General features: G+C 40.4%; 1 protein-coding gene across 2 annotated transcripts in view; it reads right to left on the bottom strand.

Annotated features, from left to right (window-relative positions):
• ntrk3b (neurotrophic tyrosine kinase, receptor, type 3b) overlaps nucleotides 1-25635 on the bottom strand; it is a 292291-nt gene that overhangs the window by 116660 nt on the left and 149996 nt on the right. The window contains exons 8-11 of one of the 2 annotated variants that reach the window (XM_084721783.1): nucleotides 16959-17264; nucleotides 16302-16316; nucleotides 11713-11768; nucleotides 9663-9765 (exon numbers count right to left, since the gene is read on the bottom strand). In XM_084721783.1, the coding sequence (XP_084577909.1) occupies nucleotides 9663-9765; nucleotides 11713-11768; nucleotides 16302-16316; nucleotides 16959-17264 (480 nt within the window). The remainder of the gene's footprint in view (nucleotides 1-9662; nucleotides 9766-11712; nucleotides 11769-16301; nucleotides 16317-16958; nucleotides 17265-25635) is intronic. The other variant, XM_084721791.1, reaches the window with a different exon arrangement.

Raw genomic sequence — 25635 nt, 5'->3', positions numbered from 1 at the left:
GGTTTGTGGTCTGTGCCTCTGCTGATGACGCAGTCTTTTCTTTTTTAATGTACTTTGATGTTTTAAATGAAAAAAATCTAAATGAGGATGGAAAATGTTAATAAAGTGTCCTCTGGGTGGCTTTATTAAAGAAATGCTGTTGTGAAAGAACAACTTATGTTTTGAACAGCAAAGGAAAACTTTTTTTTTTCACTTGTCACTTATAACAGCATATATAGTGAATCAGTCTCACACACCACAGTTCAAAGTGGCCTGAAATGTCCCTAAAACATCTGCAGAGACTGAGGAAAGCCAAACATTTAGTTTCCTCTATTTAAAAGTCTCCATCTGCACATGATTAGTAAGAGTGCTAATGTGTTAGCACTTGTCTGCCCTCTGTGACTTAGTGTGGATTTACACTTTCAATTTGCTCTTTTTTTCCCTTTTCTCAGAATCACTAAAAGCTAAACTGATCATTTTGTAACGGTGGTGGTAGAAAATGACTAAGTACATTTACAAAAGTTCTGTACTTAAGTCCAATTTTGACATACTTCTACTTTGCTTGAGTATTTCTGTTATATATTACTTATACCAGTCGTGCTGCGACCCCATGTAAAATCTGGAAATCTTCTGCATTTAATTTAATCATAAATATTTTGTGGTAATTTCAAACGTATAAACTTGAAACCTAAAAATTCATGACCTCTTAAGGCCCACCTGTAGGGCCCTCATGGCTTTAGGAATCACTGACTTGTACTTTTTACTCCAGTACATTCATTTGCCACTAGTTAGTTACTTTTTATATAAAAAAGTATATGCCCAGCCTATATAATATGATATAGTACTACAAATCTAGGAGCAAATAAAGTCAGCTCACTAAAGTCAACTCTACACTGACACACACTACACACTACATTAAAATGCTCTTACATGTATTTCTTAGTGATAAAAAGAGAAAAATATAATATTCTGTCATAATGTAACACTGTGAAAAGAGCCAGTATGCCTAATGAGTACTTCTATTTTTGTACAATTTTGTATTCAGAACTTTTACTTGTGATGTAGTATTCTTTTAGACCATGTTATCTCCACTTTTACTCATGTAAAAGAAAAGTAAAACAGTACTTCTTCTACCACTGTCTGACGCTCAGACTATGCAGACTCCTTGTACCTGTGCGTGACGGCTACCTCTCTGAACTGTCGCTGCTGGCTCGCCTGTGGTGTCCACACAGACTGCTGCGCTTCTGTTGGGGGTCTGCTGCAGAAAGCCTTATCTTTCGACACTGAGTTTGCAGAAGAGTTTGGAAGAGAAGAAAACAGCTGTAAACAGGAAGCAGTGAGATTTCATCCCCCTCATTCAGTGGGCAGGGAGGGAGACAGAAAGAGAAAAGAGAGGAGAAAAAAAAAGAGCATGCGCTGGAAAAAACACTGCCCTGCAGCTGATGTTTTCTGTGACATATTCCACAGGTTTGGACGGTGAAACTGTAGTGAGAGGTATCATGTTGCTGATATAATGCTGATATGACTCTCAACACATTTAAACTGTGGCAAGAACCATGAAAAAAAATAAGAGACTCCAGATCTCAAGATGAAGCAACATGGCCGCCAAAATAAAAACCAACAGGCTCCGCCACACATCTCAATCACAACACATACCATCTATACTATGAATAGTGGAAATAAATGTTTATGACAATTTCAGATTATTATTATTAGCCTCTCACTTGTGTATTACAATTAGGCAGCATTTTAATGATGTAGCTGGTCAATGTGGAGTTAATTTAACTAGCTAAAGTAACTTGTAACCATAAGTGTCATATTAAAGGAGATATACAGTATTATTCTCATTTTTGTGTCCATATTTTTATTTGGGGGCTCAAATAGAATAAGCTTACACAATTTAATGTTTATAAAACACTTTATATTTCCAGCCCCTTATCCATGCTATGTCTGAAAAAAGTAAGAAAAAGTCCAGTCTGCTCTGATTGGTCAGCTCCCTGTTTAGGAGAGCAGGCGCTGTCCCCTGTGATTCACAGTGGGTGGGACAGTCACCTATCTAGAGGTGGTGCTAAGCCCTTTGTGACATCATAAGGGGAGGCAAATTTGACTGGCATTTTGAAACAAACATTTTCTAGAAAAAAAAAGAGAGAAGGCCTTTCTTTAGAAAGTAGTTCAGTTTAGTGTAGTTCAGTCAAAAGTATATTTGCATTAAAGGCACTGAAGTGGAGTAGAAGTGCCAAACACATACTTAAAGAACATGTACCTGAAAATAGTACTGTACTTGTGTAAAGGTAGTTACTCACCACTGTTTTCTACCTCTGACTGTTCATTTTGCTTGTTGAACAGAAGCAGTTTTTAGTTGCCTTAACAACAGATCCAAATTTAGAACAGCATGTAAATCACATTTAACTGAAAGAGTATTTGCTGTAAATTCACTTGACATTTGTAGACTGATAGGAGGAATGTCTCTCTGCCCGTCTGTCTGCAGACCAACGTGTCTCACTACTTGGCGGCGGAGCTCAACTCTGGCCACTGGAGGCCAAGCGAAGCAGTGATGCAGTAAATGCTGCAGTGTGTGTGTGTGTGTGTGTGCGAGTCTGTGTGTGTGTGGGCTGATCATCCCCAGGCCTGGTTCAGGTAATGTAGCGGAGAGGAGGGTAAGCCGCCCTGACACACACGCCTGGATCACAGAGGCTAGCAGGCTGCCGCGGGGTACGGTTTGTGTGCGAGCACGCGTGTGTGTGTCGGTGTAGGTGTGTGTGTGTCAATGTGTATCAGTGTGTCGGCGGGCATCTCCGCGATTTAACCACACGTCTATCTGTCGGCCGAAAAACCTGAAAACTGTCCACTTTCATTAAGTCAGAAGTCTAATGAGAGTGGATCGGCCGATGTCTTAAAAATGTCACAGGTTCAGTCCTCAGAACATGCTCCGCTGATCACTGACAGAGACCCTGACCTGTGCACTCTGAGCTACAGTGTAAGCTAAATGGCTAGATGGCTAAATTTGATTAAAAGTGAACAGTGTCTGCTCACCTTGACTCACAGGTAACCTCCTGGCTGGTCCCTCTAACTCTGCTTCATCTGACCCTGGCTTTTGGTGTCTCAGCACTTATGAGTCAGTCGTTTGCTTCGCTCAGCGTTTTCGCTCTCATAGTATTAAGAGGGTTAAAGACCAAGGGCCAAATTTATTTCAGATGCATTCTTCACCTACAGACTTCTGTGTGATTTATCCAACAGGCACGCTGGTCTGAAAGTGCAGTTTGTCTTTCACATGAGGCCAGCCTGAGTATAAACAATGCAATCACGCATTTAATGTTAGGAAATACGCTCAGTTGCAGAGTAACTTGATACAAATACTTAAATATGTTTCTGACAACTGTTACTCACACTTTTACATGCACTCAACAGAGATATCTGTACAATCTACTCCTTACATTTTCAAAACAGGCATGTTGTGTTGTATTTTTAGTGCATTTGAGGGGAATTATTGATTTTTTTTCCCATTGTTGCACAGAGTCTTCCCAAGATTGTCACTTTTACACTTGGGTTTTTCAGTTCAGTTACCTTTTCACTGAAACAGCTGTAAGAAGTGTCCTTCAAAGGGCTGCTTTTTACCTTTATACTTTGAGTACCTTTCAGAGCCTGAACTTTTTCACTTTTACGTGAGTAAAGAGTTTAATCAGCACTCTGACTTTAACCGAAGTATTTTTTTTAGTATCTCTACTTCTACTTAAGTGCGGAATGTGCATACATTCGCTATGTATTTGCTTCCATGCCAAGAGTTAGACAAGAAGATTGATACCAATCTCATGTTTGTATGGTAAGCTTCAGTCAGCAGCCTGTTAGCTTAGCTTAGCATAAAGACTAGACACAGGGGGGAACAGCCAGTCTGGCTCTGTCTGAAGGTAATAAAACCCACCTTCCAGCACCTCTAAAGTGTTTCATGAGGCAACCTAGGCAACCAGCAAAGACTCCAGAAAGTCATTGCACCCAGCCAAAATAAAATGTTGCTCCTGCATGCAAGTTGCTATAAAACCATTTACTGCTACGAGTAGCAGTAGGTAAGCTTAGCTTAGCATAAAGACTAGAAACAACTAGCCTGTCTCTCTCTGGTGGTAACCAGACTACCAGCACCTCTAAAATGCTGTAATTAAGAAATTATATCATATTTGTTTAATCCATAGAGAAACCCAAGTATAAAAGTGACAAGTTGTGATTTTGCAGGTGGTTAGGAGTATTTCTTGACTGGGTGCAGTGACCTCGTCGAGTCTTGTAAGGCAATCTAGGCAACCAGTGGAGACTTTTTACACTTATATGAAATATAAACATAACATATAAGCTGAACATAATGGCAGAAACAGGAAGAATCAACAGCTAATAAGCATATTTCCCAAAGCCTTATAACAAGAGAACATATCTCATGCGTGATTGTTTGCAAATTTCTCTTGAAGGTAACCAAACTTGCAAGCAACAGTTTTAGGAGGTCCAGTAGATCCACAGGGAAACTGGTTGCTACTGGTCGATAAAGACAAAAAAACTTAAACTACATGAATTCTGCATCAAACCAAAAATAACTGATTCTTAAAATAAACATGCAATAAAAATAATGATACAAAAATACATCAAGTTTCACCTGGTTCAGAAAAACATCGAGTGATTAATAACCGGTGTCTTGACTTCCTAAAATTAATGTCACTCACTGCTGTTTCTTCCATCAGCTGTCACTTCCTCCTGACGCCTTACCTCTGCCTTTGTTTGCTCACTGTATATTTTCAGTCTAAACTCTGCTGTGAAATGTAGCCAAAAATAGCGCCTGTATCATCTGCTCCTTATATAAACACAAGGCAGCTGCCAACTACTATTGTGGATGAGCCCCAGAAATACCCAGAATGCAGTACAATGTGCCATTGATTCCTAAGCCCTTCTGGGACCCTCAGAATTAGTTCAGAACACTTTTATTTCCAAAATTCAGATCTGGGATAGTTACTGTATTGTCGTGATGACAAAAATATTTGACAGAGAATGTCAGATGATAATCAGAATGCAACTCAACACTTGTTAAATTTCAGTTTCTTACTTTTTGGTATTATATCATCTTAATTGTTAGTGTTGTTTTGTTCTATTAAATATTACTCCTTATAGTTACTTTATATGTTCTTAAAGGGATAGTTCAGATCAGGGTTATGAGATACTTGTCCGTGTATTGTATTAGCTATGCTGGTTGCCATATCACCAGTTAGCAAGAAGCAAGAAGGGACACCAGCATGGAAGCTAAGCAATGAATTGCTATGGGCAGGGTCAGCAACAAAAGGTATTTTAACCACTTAAAAAAGGGCCACCTAAAAAAATCATTAGTTGTTTAAGTGGACACTATATTTAAAGTATTTTCACTGCTTTATTTTGCCATCAGTCTTTCCCTGTGAAAAAAATGCCATTAAAGAAACCAAATATTGCTCTTTCCAAACTAACAAAACTCCATAGGAGAAATCAGTGATTTTACATTGCAGAATGAAGGAGATGCTGGTCTACCATTTCTTCGATCCGTTAGTAAGTTTGTGTTATTATGTGACATCTGTGACTTAGAAGGATAGTCCGGACACACAATAACACAAACTAACTAACAGATCGAGGTGCTGGTAGCCCAGCAACCCCTGTGTTCTGCAAAGTAAAGTTACTTATTTTGCCTATGGAGTTTGGTTGGCTTGAAGAGAGTGTTATTTGTCTTATATAACAGCTGTTTCTGGTCAATAAAGGCTGTCTGATGATAAAGTAAAGCAGTGAAAATATTCTTAATATAGCAGGCATGCAATGTGATATTGAATTTTGTCAGTGGACCTTTTTTTAAATGGCTATAATACCTTTTACTCTTTACCCTGTCCACAGCTATTCATTCTCTAGCTTTCGTTATGGTGCCTCTCTCTGCTTCTCCTAACTGGGAGCATGCTGACCAGGATCTACTGTAGGGAAAACACTGAGCATCTCATAAAGCACTTCAAATAATCTGGTAAGAGAAGATTTTTTCAGTCAGGCTTTAAAAGGCAGGTCTACTGCACTCCTCTCTGAAAATAAATGGTGCAGCCAACAGGCCTTAACACAAAGTGTAGGGAAACGTCTGGCCTGGAAGATAAGGTGACAAAATGATATACATTTTGTTATATATTGGTTGCACTTACAGCAGCAGGGGTAATTTTCTATCAGAACATAAGAAAAGATGACAGGGGAGCATAATACTTATTACTGACATGCTGAGTGTCTTTTTCTAAAGAAGCATTATTGATTCCCTGCTGACAAAAATCTGTGTGAGAGACACTTCAAAACCCACTGGTGTGAATCACAATGTGAAATATGAGCCTGCTGCTTAGATTGTGAGATGTTTTAGCTGGGAGGTAAGTTGACAACATATTGATCAGAGCAACAGGTTATCTACAGTATGAGTCCATTTTCATGTGCACTTAGCGTGCACACACGCACACACAGACACATGCAGACAGGCAAAGTATCTTTCATAAAACCACAATTACAACCACATAAACTGAGCCCGAGTATATCAGTCAGAGCTGTAAATGCAAGGCAGCCAGTGGACAGACCTGGCGGCGGGCCTTGAATTGCTAGCAAATCAATTGAATGTAGCTCACATACATGCACAGACACACACACACACATCAACCGCATAAAAGAAAAGAAAAAAAAAATAAAAACAGAGTTTTTATTGGATGCCCAGAAACGGTCGGTGATCAAACTCCAACCGCCAAAAGAGCCACAGTGATTTAGTGGAGTGAAAATCCATTATGGCTCCATCCAAAGGTAATGACTTCTTCAGGCCTTCCAGCTGATTCTTCAGAACAAGAGAGGGAGGTGATAACACACACACTTCTATACACACACACACACACACACACACACACACACTGGACAAATCAGGTCTCTGTACAAAATAGCAGGAGGTCCTGAAAGGTCTACCTAACACCAATTTTAATGTTAAACCTGTACGAATTACTGAAACGTTTCAGAAGCATTCATGGCTCAACCTGGTGATTTGCTCAACCTTCAAATGCTTCTTTTTCCTGCGCGATTACAGTAATTTATAAAACTATTTGTTACCTTGAACAAAGCAGCTATACTCAAATTACATCCATTACATCCATACATATCCTAAGTGGAGGAAAATGTCTGTCTCTGGACATAAGGTCTTGAGGCGCCCTTAAGCACCATATTGTTTGAAGCAGCAAGTGTTGTTGTAGAACGGTGTGCTGCTCGGTGAGAGAGCCCCACAGTGCCATTTAAAAAAAAAAAAAAAAAAAACCCTACAGTGTCCAAGAGACTTTGGACCTTGGCATCAAGGAGATAAATTATGCTCTTCACCGCTCCTGCTTGGAGAGTACTGAAACTGCATTTGAAGCACCCTCTTGCCAAGAGTTGAAATAACTCCTACAGTAACACTGGGTACTTTCAGCATTAAAACATGCTAAGCTCTCAATGCTGCCAGCAATATGAAGCAGGGCCTGCTTTCATTTGATAGGAAGTCTCAAAATACGGCAGTGCTGTAACACAGATACCTGAGAGTTTTACATAGTTTTTATGTGGCTGTGGGTGAATAATATGATACGGTGGAGTGCCCTATTTGCACCCAGGTGAGAATAGCTACACGGCTATTCACACCCAACCTCTTTAATCTCACTATAAATAGCAACGGTTCAGTGTCAACAAGAGGCTGCAGTGGATGAATGGTTTAAGCAAATGACTCTCCTGTGGAAGAGTGGAGTTTGACAGCAGGATTTTAGTCTAGTGTGAAATTGCAAGTCAGTGCACTACATTTTTAGAATAGCTGACTTATTGTTTACAGTATTGAAATGATCATTTTCAGTTTTCAGTCATATTTAGAATGATACAACACAGATACTGGATTAGGCTTAGGCAACACAACTACTTTAAGTTCAGAGAATAAAACTCCTTTAGGAAAAGATCATTGTTTGCAGTGCAGATGTAAATAACTACATCGGTTATTTACATCTTGTGTGCAAATAGCAGTGTTAGCTAGAGACACCTGGGTGTCTGTCTCTTCCATACTAGGCTATATACACCTGTGTGTAAATCGCCACATTGGTTATTCCACCTCGGGTGCCAACAGCATCTGCCATATTATAAATACTACTCTGTTGCATGGAAAAATCACTGTCTATTTGTATATACAGGTGCTCTAGATAAAAGTGAAAAAGACAGACACTGCACGGTAGATACATCATTAGTGAGAAACTGTGGCACCAATTAAATCTCATCTCATACTCACATTAAGGGTCAAACTACCTACATGACATGCAGTTCAGGGTTTTCTGTATGCGATCTCTTATTTATAACACCTTTCTTTTATTATCTTTTGTTTTTTTCAGGATTTGCGCAGCTTTCTTTGTGTAGAAACAGTTTGTTAGCACAGCTTAAATTCATATGACTTGCCATGACACTGCAAACACGACTGTAAAGCCTCATTAGCTATAAGACTCATCCTTGATTAGAGGCAGCTTTAGGTCAATGCAATAATTGCCACCCCCTAAATAATTACAGCGGAGAGTTCTTTACCGAGGTAAGTAACGAACTCTAATCCTGTAAAGTAGCTAATTAAGGGTTGGCAGCGGCTAATGCTACTTTACACCATCCTTATGCTATGAAATGAAGAACATGCATAGTTTGAGGTGTTGGGTCACAGTTGAATATTATTAGACCACATTTTGCTTGAAGAGAGAAAGGTGACAAATGCTAAATATTGAAATAAACCAGTAGACAAGGGAGAACAGAGCAGAAGAAATGTATATGGAGGAGGATCACAACCTTGAATCCGATGCACCTTGTCACAAAGGGACACAGGGACTTGTGCTCTGTGAGTGATACACAAGCTCACCCGACACAAACCACTAAACACGAGCAGATGCCGCTGCTCAGCCTGCCAACTGATAAGAGCTGTAGTCGGGGTGGGCAAACACTTGAATCTGAACCACAGGACCCGAGCCGCTAGCGTCCTCTCCTCTCTGCTCTGCTCTGTTCCTTGATCAGCACTACGACTGCTTCTGTCTCTTCCATGACGCCAACGCCGGAGAGACAAGCAAAACCTGGAGCCGACACAAAATGAAAGCTCAGCATGCACAAAAGCCACATTAATCCTATTGAATTCCTCAGCATGATCGACAGCACAGAGTCCACTAATTAATTCAGGATTCCTTCTGCGATTGCTCCACACAGCAGATACACTGGATGTATGAGGTGTATGTAGACTTCATTTGCATGCACACTCACTGTCCTTAAGTATTGATCTATTTGTCTATATGTGTGCATGTGTATGGATGAGTGCAAATATCTGGCATCTAGCAGGGCTCAACTAGCATCTTGTGTCCTGCAACAGCCACCAAGACCATTAATTGCCCAGTCCAAAGGGGAGAAAAGCTTGATTTTTCCAAATGAGTCCTCTTGGGGATATGACTTAAGTGCAGTGGTGGTGGTTCTGTAAACATGCAGTAAAAAGTAGGACTTTTACAGTAGTTACATATGTACATTTTCATGGTGAACAAAGGTTTTGAAGAGCAGATTAGCTGGGGGAATGGATTCTGCACAATGATGCAACTGGCAGAAAGGCGCAAAACAGAGCGAACAGCGCGCCTGCCTTTCTGCCTGTCTGCCTATTTGTGTAGACTTACCTTTCATACCGAATTTGGAGCGCCGGCCGTATTTGTTGATGAGAACAAAAAGGACGAGCAGGAGGACGCAAGCGAAGCCTGCCAAACCCACGGCGATGGAAACCTGGGAGACATGAAGTGCTGTGTCAGGCTCAGGCGGCGACTGTGTTCACATCATAATCTTCTCCAGATTTTTGATCACCTTAAATACTGCAAATCAGAGTTCAAGCCCCTAGATTGTGACTACTGCTTTCTCACAGATTACAGAGGTCTGGGGAGAAGTTAAACACCTGTCTTGGCTGTGATGATATTCGAGTTGACAGAATGTAATTTAAATATGATCCTCATCCACAGGCAGACTTAGATTCTAGACTTAAAGGAGGAAATGGAACAGATAATTTAAAGTCACAAGCCTGGCTCATCATCATCATCATCATCATCATCATCATAACCACTTTTTTCTGATGAAATTACTCAGATTCTGAAATTTGACTAACCTTTTACTAATTAGACAAATAACCTTTGACTAATTCTGAAATTTGACTAATTTGGCCAAGTAAATAATGAAATAGCTGCTTTTTCCTGCATAACATAGCACAGTTTGTTCGTTATCACCTACAGGACTAAGTATTCTCATCTGTAATGTAATTAATAATTCAATGAATATCTGTTTTCTTATTAATTCAAAATAAAATGAAATAGCATATTAAATGTTATATTGACCCTTCACCAAATCTTCCCCATGAAAAACAATGGTGATTGTCCAATCATAGTTTAGCAACCCTAAAGACCTACAAATTTAAAAACAACACTCCTTGTTCCAGGGTCCTGGTATTGTGCGTGCTTTCTCACTGGCATGGCTTATTTGGACACTTGACGGAACTAGCTTACTACCAACAGTAGAAGTAGTAGTATTCCATTTATAGTATTCCATTTAGTGTAGCTGAGCCTCTCCAGCACCCTGACTCTTTCTGAGCTAAATGGAATGGAACCTTAATCAGTATCATTGATAACATCTGTGTTTAACTGACTATTTCATGTCAAAATGATTGCCATGAAGATGATCTATTGGTTGTAACTGCTGTTCAGCTTTTTAATGAGTTGGGAGGCTGGAGTCACATGACTTGACTGATAAAACACTGATAAAAGACTCAACCTTATTTTGATGTGGTAATCATGACTTGAGACCCACCTGAGACGCTGGCTTGATTTGCTAGCTAGCTGCAGATGATAAAGTCTGCCTGCATGAGGTGTCCTTCAGCCAGCAAAGTCAGCATTAGCAGACTAAAAATGAGGAGCCTGTTTTAGTCTGCCTCTGTGTGTAATCAGAGACCCATTTTTCAAAACAGCAACAGTAACTAGGGGGAATGGGGTGAACGGTCATTTAACTGAAAGTTTTATCCAAAGCACACTTTAGTGATGTGAATGTGTGCGTGCCCACACTGGATGCAACTAAAGCACAGGCCTTTTCACAACAGAAATTTGGATTTGTCATATCAGGAAAAACACAGGTCTAATTAATAACACTAACAATGGTTGACTTCCATTAGTTATTCCAGAAAGCCACAACAGTGACCTGAGCACATAACAAGGGAACTGGAACTTACACACTTCACTGACTGCAGCGATTATTAATTAACTATCATTAATTACACCTATGCTCCTGCTGTGACATATCAAAAGGTCTGTCATTAAAAAGACAGTTAAACATGGTAGTGGTTGCATCTCTTTTTATTTACTGACCAGTGCTGGGTTAAAAAAAATGCACAGAAGCCTTGTATTATGTAACATTTCAAAACAGCGGCACACACACTGCAGGATAGTGTTACCATCATCAACATCATTAGTGTCCAAACATAGAACTTGAAAAAATGACTGTAACATGGCTTTGGTGTTTTGTCTTTGTGCCTCGCCGCTGCATGTCAACACACAGTACAAACCCCTACAAGGGTCCTTTGACAAATAAGACTCGAGTTTAGATCCATGCTGAAACGCACAGCAGCTCTCTGCTGAGTCCAAGGGCAACATCTTTAGCAGCTGTTTCATCAACATCATTAACAAGAAAACTCACCCCAAATGTGTCTTCATCTGGTGGGCCTGTATCACCATCTGACGGCGTCGAAGTAACTGCAACACAATAAACAAAACAAGACACAAAACAGGCATCAGTGGCAGCAAATTAACATTTAATGGCTGTGGTTTCCTCCCACACCTATTTACAGTAAAGCCACAGAACCAAATGGTTTCATTGATGTTTTCTGATAGATGTCTTTGCTACTAAAATAGTATTTTGCGTTTCCCTCATTTGTGGTTTCTTCATCCGAGTGTCTCTCCTTTTATATAAACTTTTGAAAATAAGAGCGCTCCTCAATCATTGTATAAAGCATTGAATAAATGTTAAGTCTCTCCGCATATAAATTGGCCTCCTTCTAGAATGTAGATTTTTAAGGTATAATGTAGATTTTTTACTAAGATATACAAGGCTATTAAGAAATCCTTGCTGTAGCTCGCACCACCAGAGGTCACTCTTTCTGCTGACAGTAAGTAGTAAAAAAGAACAATGCTTCTGCCTTCCTCTTTTATTTTGAGTTTATTCCTGATGATAAAGGTGCACCAGCAAACACTGCAGACCACTGATTAGTCGCAGTAGCGTAGCATAGAGAATGTGTGACTTTAGTTCAGTGGGCATGAGAGAGCAAGGGGAAGAGAGTGACAGTGAATGTGTGATGTGTGTGAGCAGAAGAAGTTGTCTGGCTGGCAGTAAATGTACAGTGTAGGTTACAGTTTGTCAGTGAATAAAGGCTGCAGCTTCTCTAGACCAAAGTATAGCTCCTGAGTGTGTGTTGTTTCCCAACTATGGGATCACTATTAGTGCGTTTACATACACACTAGTATCCTGGTCATGATCAGGTTTTGGGAGTATCCTGGTTATGTTTTTCCACATGTAAACATCATATGCTGATTTCAGAAATATGGATAAGGCCTTATCCTGGTTTTGAGAAATTTGGATATGCTGCCTGGAGTACGCAGAGTGGATGAGATGGTGAGAGATGAGATGATCAGATACTTGGGTACTGTTAGAATCATGTACAGTATACAGGAATATGAAACAAATTTCTCATATTCCATGTAATAATTTCCTTAAGATCGAAAACAGGATAAGGCTGAAAACTAGAATACTCGTGTTAATGGAAACACACTCTATGACAATCAGCTCTGCTCATGTTGATGGAGAACTATTTGCAGCTCAGTAAAGTCTAGCTGAGACGTTTTCCACAGGTTTTGCACAAATACCTTCATAATACCATATACCCTGGTTAAATGTCACAAAGGCATGAAGGAATGAAAAAATAGATACCGCCCAAGCATAGTTAGCTCTGTGCATTGTAGACAAACCAACTGGCAAACTAGAGATGCATCCACAAAAGAAAAGCCCACATTTCTGGTCAGAAGGAGAAACTAACCTGCTTTTAAACATTATAAAAGACTTGGTATGAACAGGTTTTTAGATATGCTTTGGTATCCTTTGGATACAACGTATAATATGCTATAGGACATATGCCATTACTTTAATGTGTGCATGGATGCACGTCAGTGGAAATATTGGTGGAACAGCTTGGTAGAAATATTTTGTGCATGTACTCAGTGTAAGATGATGATGAACAATGGATTTTTTATGTCTGGATGCTCATTAAAGGCTTTCATTTAGAAGTCTGCACAGCCTTGAATGCACACTCAAGTCTGTCACCTGTCACAAGGTTGATAACAAAGGCTGGAATTTGTTTTTAGCCAGACCCAAGCGTCAGATTAAAGTAACAAAGCCAGAAAAGACACGGTGGAATTTTCATTATCATTGCACAAAAGCATGCTTGTGCTTGTACGTATAATACACAAAGACAGAGATTAATTAAAACAAGCTGCTTTACAATTATACACAGTTATACAAGCAGAAAAACAGAAAAGCTGAGACAGCCTTGAGCATCAAATGTTAAATTAGGTAAAATGAAGAACCAACTCAAACTTGACATCTTTATCTTTATGTTCAAATGCTAGTGTACAGGTCACAGCTCTACAAACATGAGTTTTGGCAAAAGGCAGAGGTCTGGTCAGCGTCAGGAGAAGAGGACAGAGACAGAGCCATGAAACGGAATGAGCTGGTGTCAGGGAAACTCCAGTCTGAGGCCTCTAGCCAGGACATCAGAGAGTAATTGTGGGCAAATTAATGGCCACATGGTAGACTGGCTGCCACTGGCTCAGACACACACAGTACACTAAAGTGCATTGCTCTGTGTGTGAGTGTGTGTGCTCTAACTACCATCTCTCCGTCCCTCCTTCCCAGCGTCTCTGCCCTCCTCTCTCCTCAGCAGTGTGAGTATCAGTCAGCCTGTCAGTCTTCCTTCTATGCTTGAACTCCCTCACACACCGCGGCTATGTTTCACACTCTCATCACCCAAACACCTCTCCCTCACCTGCCCGGCTCCCAGAAGCTGTGCGAGTGTGCGTGTATGTGTGGTGACATGAAGTCGCTGCCCGCCTAATGCGGCTCGCCACACAGCCAGCGTCCATTCGTCTCCATCCCCAGCCGTGCTGCAGCTTTATAATCCATGGCTGATTAGAAAGAATGGCCTCATATGGAGATGGAAGAAGACTCTGATGAAGGTCAGAGATCAGACCAGCCTACTTTGTTAAAGCCGTCAACTGTGAGGCTGCCATAACAGCCTGAGGCCAAACCACACATCACACACAGGAGATTTACGAAGCAGTGTGAGAGCGGGCCAGAGCATCGTTCCAGCAATATGACTGCGCTCACCGCTTTGCAAACACTCACACATCACCAGCTAAAAGGGTGGGAAACTAGCTTGTTTACATCATGGCTGGTTAGTTAGGGGTTAGATAAGACCAGAGCTCGGCAGTAACAGAAATTGGAAATTGGAAATCAGTCCTGGGCCTTTGGTTGCCCTCAGTGGCAACTGCTTTATACATATAAAAATAGGACCCAGAACTAGACCATGCTGCATGTACAACTGTGGGGCATAAAGTTCAATTAACCTGTTAACATCACAGACAACCCAATTTGTTTCAGCTGACAAAGAACCAGATAAACTTGCCAGTGAATAAAGTGAATAAACTGGAAAATTATACTGTAAAGCATTTGAAGCATACACCTCGATAAGTGACACATCAAGACTTCAACATTTGTTGATGTTACATTTTCATTATTAAGGTGATATAGAACTCCATAGTATCTTAGGTTCGCACACTGTAGAGATAGCTCCCAGCCATTTTAACTGAGTAATATTTTAATGTAAAGAAGATTTTCTTAACCTTCACAAAACCAAAAACACAAGGGGTGAAGAGTAAGGAACGGATTAAATGCTGCTCTAATATAAGATGAAATTGTTAGCTGTACATGCTAGTCTAGCTAACTAACTTACTACAGTAGCAATCCAACATTACTTCCAAGGCCACATAGCATTTCATACTACATTACACTATATCAAAGCCTAACATTAGGAGCTCTGCCTTTCTCTGCAACAGATTTAGAAAATCTTCACTACAACAACACCAGCCATATGTAACTTACAAACACATGTTAGAATGAAGTAACAGTCGGACTTTACATTTTGCCCACAATTGTCATACTTGCATGACAGCATGAAATCATTTATGTTGCCATCAAGAGCATATTTAAGACCCTACAAAGCTCTTGTTTTGAAATGAGACAGCTTGGCCCATTAAAAAGTTTGGTGAAGGAGGCAACTCATTATCCAACTCATGACGATGCTTGTGGCTCATATTATTAGCTTATCAACTGATAAAATCTGTTGTCATTTCAGTGGACACTGACAGATATGTGCAGTAAAGAGAAGCTTGCTTTTGTGTAGCTCTGTCTGAAATAAAAGACGTTGCTTCACAAAGTCAACAGGTGTGGCAAAAGTAACTAGCACTTAGGAAACACTTGACCACGGCATCAAAACCCAGCTGCTCAAGTAGAACTGTTTACCAGCCAGCAGAAGTATAATGTAGATGTACATGACACCACTCTGTGAGAGTGTATGGAAATGTATCAAGGTAAAGAAGGGCATCACTGATGCATCATCTGAAGCGTCAAGTCTCCCCATATGAAAAAGAAAGGGCTGCCCCCCGAAAAAGACCTAAAGCTATAGACAATAACATCACACAAGGGTGTAAAGACTCAGCATGAATCCCAACAACCTGGAAAAATGCCGGTTACTGACTCAGAGGTTGCCAGTTTAAATCTCTTGACCAGCTGCAGTGATCCAAGCAGGGAAAGTAAATGAGAAATGCCAACCCCCCCTCTCTCAAAACAACTTGAGATGGCCTTGAGCAAAGCATATGGCATGAAACAGCATTCAGTCTGAATGCTATGTACTCACCATATGCTTTGCATTCAGCAGGCAAAGGCTTCCTAGAGATTAATAATACTATCAGGGTCCAGAAAATTGAACAGCAATGCTAAGAGCTTTTTATGAACTGCAGCACAAAGTGAACAAATTTCTCCATGGTTACCACCTTAAGCGTGTGTGTCTGTGTCTGTGTGTGCATAATAACGCCAAACAAACAAGTAGCAAAAAAAACAAACAAAAAAAACAAACAAAAAAAAATAGCAGGGTTAAATTGTAAAATAGAAGCACTCACCTAGTTCCACTATGTCTGCAAAAGAGAAGACAGAGAAAGTCACGCTATGTCAATAAATTGACACAAGGTATTAACCTTGGAATATTGACCATGGGGAGAAATTTGCCAGTCTTTGTGGGTTTATTCCCCCTCCCTGTGAACTCGGGATGAACTGCAAGCGAACAATGTACCTGACTGAACTGTGTATGAACCCTGGCTGCGATCCAACCAGCAGGGATCAGCTCCACAACCTGCCCCCTGTGAAGGGAGATTTTAATAAAAGCCAAAGGCTCCCAACAGTTCCTCCACATACAGCGGAACCTGTAATTCATACAACAGGTAGTTTAAGCCAGAAATTAGAACCAGCCGAAGACGCGTTCCAATCACGATGCTCATTCCCAAAAACTGGGCCGTGCTGGCTCTTGAGGGAATCAGGGAGTTACTTGGCAGTATCTTCTTTTCTCCTGTGCTCGTATTCTTATTTAAATCCAGTAGAATGAAGGCGGTGTTCAGGCAGTAAAAATGTGTTAATAACCCTTGTATAAATGCCATTTTACCCATGAGTATACTCTCAATTGTAATTATGGCCACATCAGTGCTGCCAGCTGTGAACAGTGCGTCACTCATCAACCACAAACATGGAGAGGAATAGCTACCGAGCACAAATATTCCACCCACCTTCGTCGTCGATGCCTGGAGCCATGAGGAAGTGACCATACACCGTCTTAGTGACTGTTCCCAGAGGGTTGCTGGCCTCCAGAGTGTAGTTGCCATTGTTGATGTGCGTTGGGTTCTGGAAGGTCAGGCAGCCCTCCAGATAGTCCTGGTAGAAGTCCATCTCAGTCCGGATGTACTCGTTCTGGAGGATCTCCTTTTGCTTGTGGAACCAGCGCAGCTTCGGATGAGGGTAACCCCGAACTGTGAACTCTATGCAGGTATCATGGCGCTGCTCGGGCTCAGCCAGTCGCAGGATTACTGGAGGAACTGCATGGAAGAAGGAAAGAAAGCATGTTTTTTATATGACGGATAAAGAAAAAGCAGAATAAGCAACAAGTACACTCCTGGATGCCCCTATAGTAGATAAAACATGACAAAGTACCCTCTAGAGTACCTTCCTGTGGACAGAAACTGATAGAATGCCCACTATGGTGCCCTTTCTTTGGACAAAACATGATAAAATGCCCTCTAGGAGGCCTGCCAGTTACAAAAAAAATGATAAAACGCCCTCTGGGCTGCCCTACAAGTGGATAAAATGTGATAAAATGCCCTTTACAGTGGACTTCCAGTGGACAAAAACTAATAAAAAAGCCCTCAGGGTGCCTGTCCAGAACACAAAATGTGATAATATGTGCTAGGATACCCTTGCAGTGGACAAAAAAAGATAAAATACCCTCTGGGATGCCCTTCAAGTGTATAAAACATAACAAAATGCCCCTTTGGTGCCCTTCAAATAGACAAAACATGATAAAATGCCCTCCATGGTGCTCCTCCAGTGGAGAAAACAGAATGCAGTGCCATGCTAGAACATTATTTGACCTCTACGTATATTTAAATGATTAAATACTTCCCTGTGTGTATTTATTGCAGAGATGTAGTGCTTACTGTACTTTAAAAAGCAACATAATGAAACAATTGTAATCTAAACCAGGAACTGGAACTCACCATAAATACATCACGACTTTCACCACACTGGTGCTCTGCCGCATACAGGTGGTGCCCTTTTCATTTTTTTTTTGTCCTCACCCCTCAGACAGCCTGAGTCCACCACTGCCCAAAATTTCTCTCCCCTCTCTTCAAACTCTTATCAGTTTGCCTAAATATTATAAGACCTTTACAAGTCAAGAAAGTTCCATATCCTGAGTCCAAAACTTTGAATCAATTCCATCTGATTAGGCAAGTTCCACCACCCTTGGGCTGATGAAAACCTGTCCTAATTCTTTAAATATCCCCCAAAAAACTGCGGCTGCAGACTAAACACAAAGCTGTTTTGATTTGTTTTGGGGAAACATGACATTTAGGAGGCAGTTTTTTGCCTGGCAGTGGCAAAGAGCCTTTTACCGCGTGGTACATATTGCAGCAGTACATGGGATGGAGAGGAAAACAGATAGAAAGGGACTCCTCTCGCTTGAAATAGACAGAGGGATCTCCTCTGCATAAACAAGCACAAAGCCTCTCTTTCTCTAACATGCAGCAACACACCTCTAAATCCACAACGCCGCCAAGCTGAGAGGCAATTTATCACTTTAATACCATCAGATACATTTCATAAACAATTCATCCACTGATTTGTCTATGCGATGAGTCACTCTTGCAGCTACATCATCAAAAGGAAATATTTGGCAGACGGTATTACCTGGCATTCTCTCTCTATCTATGTGTCTGTTCTACATACCAGCCCCCCACCAAAGCTACCCACTGCTCACTCACACACGTACGCATTCATAATACTACACTACTTTGTCTCCTGCTGGGTCTCAATGCAGTCGGAACAGGCTTGTGTGAGCAGCCCTATTAATACAGCTAGATCATTGTTGCGTACAGTATATATGTTCATTCAGACAACCTTGCAGTTTCATGCCATGTGCTACTAAATAGTACATGCTTTATAATTATAATTATAATCAAGAAACAATTTAAGTCATTTATTAATTAAAAGTAACAAGCATTTGATGATTATAGGCACAGAATAAATGATTTGCATAGCCGGATTAACCCGTTTGAAGGCCCCAGGGCAAAATGCTGTTATTAGGCCCCCACTGACTCCAATACCTATGACCCTCTGTGAATTGTGTTTGTACCCTGAAGCATTCAAGTTGCAATTACTGTAAAAACAGTATACAAAGCAGACTGTGTGGCAGCTTCATTGTTTGTTGTTTGTCCAGACATCCAAACAGCACTTTTATTTTCATTACTGCCAGCTTTATTTAAAAGAAAGCACAATGTGAGCACAGTGCAGTCATGCTAGCAGTGCCATGAGGCTGCGCTTGGCATGGCAACATGCTCACAATGACAATGGTAACATGCTTGTATTACCAGGTGATCTTTACCATCTTAGTTGTCATTTCCTAATTAGTGCAAAACACAATGTACAGCAAAGGCTGATGTAAATTTAGGTATTTGGTCCAAAATTCTACAAAAACTAAAATACTGGACAAGGTAGGATTTTGTGATGGCACCAATAAGTGATAAACTGTGCGGCTGAAAAATGAAGCCAACAAAGTAGTGCTAAAAAAATTGTGTTCCTTGAATGGCCACCTGAAAACAGTTTTCATGTCCATGATTTCCCTGTTTGTTACAACTGTACAAGGGGTGATTTTTTTTTTATTACTCACCCATTTAAATTATATTAACATTTGCGGTTATGGATAATTAAGGCCATGGTTGCTATGGGTGGCAGGTGGGTGCCATCATAGGTGGCTAGCTGCCAGGTAGCCACTTCATTCAGCTGCCTCAGTCTACTTTTTGGATTAGCCCAGAGATAGGTGGAGTCAAGCACTGCCAAATGGTGACGGCTGGAGCCACCACACTGTGAGCTTCACAATGACTCTTCAAAAACCTATGGATGACATCACTATATCCATGGTTTATGCAGCCTATATGTATATGACACTTTATGAAAAGTTGAGGTTGTTACAATTCATCCTCAGGAGCATGTGAATAATTGGAGCTAATTTGATGGTAATCCATCCAGTATTTTTTGGATCTATTTATATGGATATATTTCACTTACAACCATAAATGACAAAGTTACAGTATCACTAAAGATTGTAGGATTTATCCTCTGGGCAACATGAACATCTGTACAAACTTTGATGCCAATCCATCTGATAGATGTTGACATACATCACTGGATAAGTGAAAATTTAAACTAGCTACTGGCACTAAAGGTAAGGTCAGGGAATCTTATGTTCATCCTATGGGGACCATGAAAGTCTGTGCAACATTTAATGGCTTTCCATTTAATATATGACATGACATGTCCTAAACGACAGTGGCTATCTTAGTTGACACTGTACCACCACAATAGAACTATATGCAAAATAACAGCAACTAAACAAGGTGTTAACTGAACCAACTGACATAACTTAATGACACGAGGGAACATATGTAGTGGCTTGCCCAACTACAACTAATAGAGAGCAAAATTGCCTGATGTGCTGGTTTACGGATTTAACAGTCCTCCATCCTCAGCCATGCCTTTTGCTCCACCAGGAAGGGACATCCTTCAACATCCATTCCCTGGCTGTTCAGCCCCTGTGTGGCTGTGTCCATCAAACAATGCAAAGTTACAATAAAGTTAGCAATTAATTAAGTCATATGCACTTGGCACGACTTTGACCAGCTTTTCCAGAATTGCCGTTCACAGGTATAAACACTTTCATTTCCAGGTTGGCCAGAACGTTGTATGAACTATTTCTTTCCTACCCTAATCGTAAATTCTGCATTTGTGCTTTACCATTAATAGCCAGTGATCAACTGTGATTGCCGAATATATAAATCACCGTTTGATAAATTGATAATAAAAGTGGCTGCTAATCACAGCTCTGGTTATTATGACGGTCTTTGATTGTGTACCAATGGATAGGTCATGTTTTCAAACCGAATAATCATCTCGTAAAAGGATGAATAAAGTATTTATTAGTGTTTGAAAGCTGTCATTTCATAAATTGCTTTGGTGATATTGTTCCTGCTAGACAATGGTGACAATAAAGTCATTCAATTGAACTAAAGGCTAAGGCATGTGTATGTGGAAGTGAGTTGGTGTGGGGGTGTGTGCAGAGCTGTGATTTTGAGTGCAGGAAGAAAGAGAAAAGATAGAGATGAGTGAAAAGAAAGAGAGAGGAGGGAGGGAGGACGACGGGCACAAAGTGAAGGCGGTGTATAGCTGTGCAGCCTAAAGACAGAGAGCGAGAGAGAAAAAAAGAGAGGAAAAAACGAAATTCTCTGGTTGATGGACAGTTAGGGACAGATCCATTTTCCCCTCAGCATGGCTGTCAGCCCAGTCTCAGTCAATACAATACAAATCAGTACGACGCTCCATACTGGTCTATAACAACATGGTGTCCTCGTGGCGCTCATACAGATGACAAGCTTTGATAAATACATGCCTTTGATCAGGGAGAACACTGAATACAAGGCTAGTTGTGCAATGTTATCTAGTGGTAACACTGGTGGCATATTTCAAATGCCATGTTCCAGCCAGACTACAGATAGGACATCATGGCTGGTGGTGACAGGGGAGGCAACAGTTTCATGGGACAAGCTGCCACAAATTCCCTCTGGGCTGAACAGCACTCTGATTAAGATTTTAACCTGCAAGAAGCAGCAGAGTGATATTATGTGGAGTGTCTGGAGGGATGCAATCACCTAATTTCCTCATTAATTACTCATCATAGGAGTTAAAGGGATAGTTTGGATTATTTGAAGTCGATAAGGTTGATAGCCAGTACTTTACCTACGGTGTGTGGTGGTCAATATGTCCCCAGTTTGGAGAAGCAGAGAGGAGTACCAGCATGGAAGCTAAACAATGAATTGCTATTCACAGGGTCAGCAACAAAAGATATTTTAGTCACCTCAAACTCTAAAACATATTTCCCCCTGGCCTGTAGTCCTATTTATCCATCTATACTGTTTTGGTATGAGTTGCCTAGCTTTGGAGATATCGACCTTGAAGATGTCTGCCTTTTCTCCAATATAATGGAACTAGATGGCACTAGTCCTGTGGTGCTAAAAGTGCCAAAACAAAAAAAAAACAAAACAAACAAAAAAAAAAAATCAACAGCAATATCTCTTTACAGAAATCATGACCCGGTTGCTCAAAATAATCCACAGACCTTGCTGTGAGCAGTTTCATGTAGGAACTACTTTCTTTCTGCTGTAGCATATACCAGAACTACTTTAGAATCTACCTGAACTACTTATTTCTACTAGAAAGACAATAGTTCCTTCATGAAAGTGCTCAAAACAAGGTCTGTGAATGATCTTATGTAAGCAGGTCATGTCTTCTGGAAAGTGATATGATTTTGAATTGTTCAAAGATATTTTTTGGTGCTTTGAGCACGACAAGCAGAGTGCCATTTAGTCCCATTATTCTGGAAAGAAAGCAGACATCTCTACAACATTTATCTCCACAACTCGACAACTCACACCAAAACTAATCTAGATAGATAAATAGCACTGCAGGCTAGGGGAATAATATGTATTTTTGATTTTGAGGTGAACTGCCCCTTTAAGAAAAGGTCCACAGGTAAAGAAAAAATCATGCTATATGTAGAATATTTTCACAACCTTACTTCGCCAGCCTTTTCTGGCAGGAGACTGCCATTATACAAGCAAAATTGCTTTCTCCAAACTAACCTAACTCCATACCCGAAATCAGTAATTTTACCCAAGTTGCTGGTCTACCACTGCCTTAATCTTTCTTTGTGTTATTGTGTAACTTCACTGAATCTGAACTATCATTTTAAAACACCAAAGTCACACAATAAGACAAACAAACTAACATATTGAGGTAGCGGTAGATCAGAAACTCCTATGTTCTGTGAGGTAAGTTTGCTTGGTTTGGATAGAGCAATATTTAGCACAAATAATGTTGGTTTCCCATCAGAAAAGCAGTAAAAATATTTATATACATCTGCTGTAGGTCAATACACTGACTATTGGTAAGTATCTCATATAATCACACTTCAAATAACCCGGACTATCCCTTTAATGTTGTGCTGTACTTGCACAATGGAGCTGTTCAGGGATCAGAACTGTTAGTTAGCTGTTAGTTAGTGCCTTGTTTTTAATAAAGAGCGACATCATGCCTATAGGACCAAAGGAAAAAAAAACATGGTAAGTTATGTGAGTCCACAATGCTGTAGAGCTGCTATTGTTCCAGACAGCAGCAGGACAATGGGTCTGCAGAATTTGCATTGTGGTTAATTACAGTTTCGCTAAAATAGGGAACTCATCTTTGAATGCAGAGAATGTTACTTGACGGCTGGTAATTTTGCTGTCAATCAGATTACTCCCTAATCAGAGCAGCAGTTTAAGCTATTTTATGACATTTCCAGAGACAATAGGCTGCACAGGGGAGGAAATGTAATTACCATCAGAGCATGTGGTGAAAAATTAATAAGTTAATTTGCAGCACCAGCAGAGAGTGTCAACAGAAAAAAAATGCCTGGAGATGTACATCCATAGAGTGTCCGTGTGGAGGAAGCCCCGAAGACAAGACGTTACAAAGTCAATCTGTCATTCTAGCATGGTCCTTAGCAGCTCTGCTCCAGTAGGGAGTGTTTGAATTGGTGACAAATCTCCCCTGTCCTGTAGCGTGATGCATTGCAAACAGCTACAATAGATTGTGCACTACAACAGCAAGCTTGCTACAAAGAGAAAAATGTCAGGCACCTTTGATAAATATTGGCTTTGAATATAGTGTGTCCCAAATCTGCCCAGGGCCAATCCACAGGGTAAACTTATGTAAGAGCTGAGCTATATGCTGTAATTCATGGTCTGGATATTAGAGGAACATTCTGATGGTTACCAAATCATTGCTTTATCATTGCTGAGGGTTATATTTTTTTTCCTTTTTCTCTTTCCGCTCAGATCAAGGCTGAGCTTTCATGTGGGCTGCAGGGTATATTCTTGCTAATTGGCTACATCAATTTCACTTGGTTTGTAACTGTGCAACACCTCATTGCATTCTAAATGTACCTGCATAATTTGGCTGTTCTGCTTGATAAAGGGGATTTTTTTTCCTGTTGTAAATTATTCTCTTAGACTGTCAGTGTCATTAATGCAAGATATATTCCAGTCCCCAACATAAGTCCATCAAAGCTGCCATGAAAGACATCTTATGCAAAAGAAAACCACCAAGTGTTCTTGGCTTCAAGCATTCGCTTGATTTACAGTACTATTGTTTTATGTTGGACAGGTTTTTTTTAGTTTAACTAAAAGTCAATGGTGAGTAAACTGTTACTGGTTCAAGAAGTGATTAAACAGTTTACAGTCAATATCATTCCTGCTTTTCATTAGCTGTTAATTAAAACACCTGGAAATCTACAAACACCGACCTGCTTCCTAGAAAATGTGTTTATATATGAATTTGCTTTGCAAAATACAGTCTGGAGGAAATATAATTATTGTCTGGATTTTATTGAATGAGAAGGTCAGTGGTTGAGCCTGTAAAGAACAGGACTTTGAAACTGTAGACCAGGGTTTGGATCCTGCACCTAATGTGTGATTAATGTAAAGCTACAAAACCACTTAAACTTGAATTAAGGTTTTTGGTTATTTTATGGTCACATTTGCACCATTACAAAAGAGGGCATTTGGGAACTTATGATAATATAATATTTCCATACGGTTAAAAGGCAAAGGTTATGGAAACACAGAGTTCAGACCTAAAGGGAATGTCCTACAGTGATGGTCAGAATGTCCAGAATGTTCCCTGAAGGCCCACCTAAATAACGTCTCCAAACCATTTAAAGAACTGGGAATGTATGATTTCTAACTGAACTATTTACACATCAGGTTGACACGGAGCATTATCATGGCCACCTGACAAGTGCTGATCCAATATTCACTCTCCCCTTACTGTAGCTCTGTTTTACTGTCGACTAACACCTGAGGAAAACATTTGGCTCTTTAGCTGCCTAATGCTCCAATATGTTCACAAGCTAACATTTTCAGTTTTGGCTTTGACAACAGGTGTGTGCTGCCTCTGCAAACAATTTGAGAGCAGTGAAAGTGGATCAAAGCAGTAAAGGTGCGGGCCAGAAAACCAAAACAATGAACTAAAAGTGCAGAGTTGGGTCATAATGACCTTTGGCTTCATCACTCTGAGTGACCCCTCTCACATTACACAGTCACTCGGTCCATAATTAACATAAAAATATTGATTGTAGCAACTTGGAGTTCAGGGAAACATCACGACTTAGGATGTGTTGACCTTTTCAGCACCAATCTTGCCCTTCAGGCCAGGATTAACCTTTTCAGTATATGACTAAGACCACTTCCCTAAGCCCTTGAGTTGGTTTAACATAAACATGAAAATGATGATACTGTAGGAGTTATATAGTGTAGAGAAAATGTGTGAAATGCACATCGCAGGCACAAAATTTCCTTGCATTGCTGATAAAAAGGGCAACATTAGGCCTACATATGCAAATCAGGACAATGTGAGTATGATTTTAGAGGATGGGGTTGGCAAAGACTATCATACGTTATTACCTCTGGCTGGTCTTAGTTCTTCACTATCGTCAGTCAAAGCAAGCACATCTACTGTCTTCAAACCCAGTCAGGCCAGCTTGTCTCGGCCCTGACAAAACAGTTCTATTAGCTGTGGGACATTGATGTATGCCTCGCA

The sequence above is a fragment of the Lutjanus erythropterus genome, chromosome 1, assembly GCF_056507025.1.
Source record: "Lutjanus erythropterus isolate fLutEry1 chromosome 1, fLutEry1.hap2, whole genome shotgun sequence".
In the NCBI taxonomy this organism is placed as follows: Eukaryota; Metazoa; Chordata; class Actinopteri; order Lutjaniformes; family Lutjanidae; genus Lutjanus; species Lutjanus erythropterus.
Note: the sequence above shows the minus strand (reverse complement) of the source record. Positions and strands in the feature narration are given on the sequence as shown.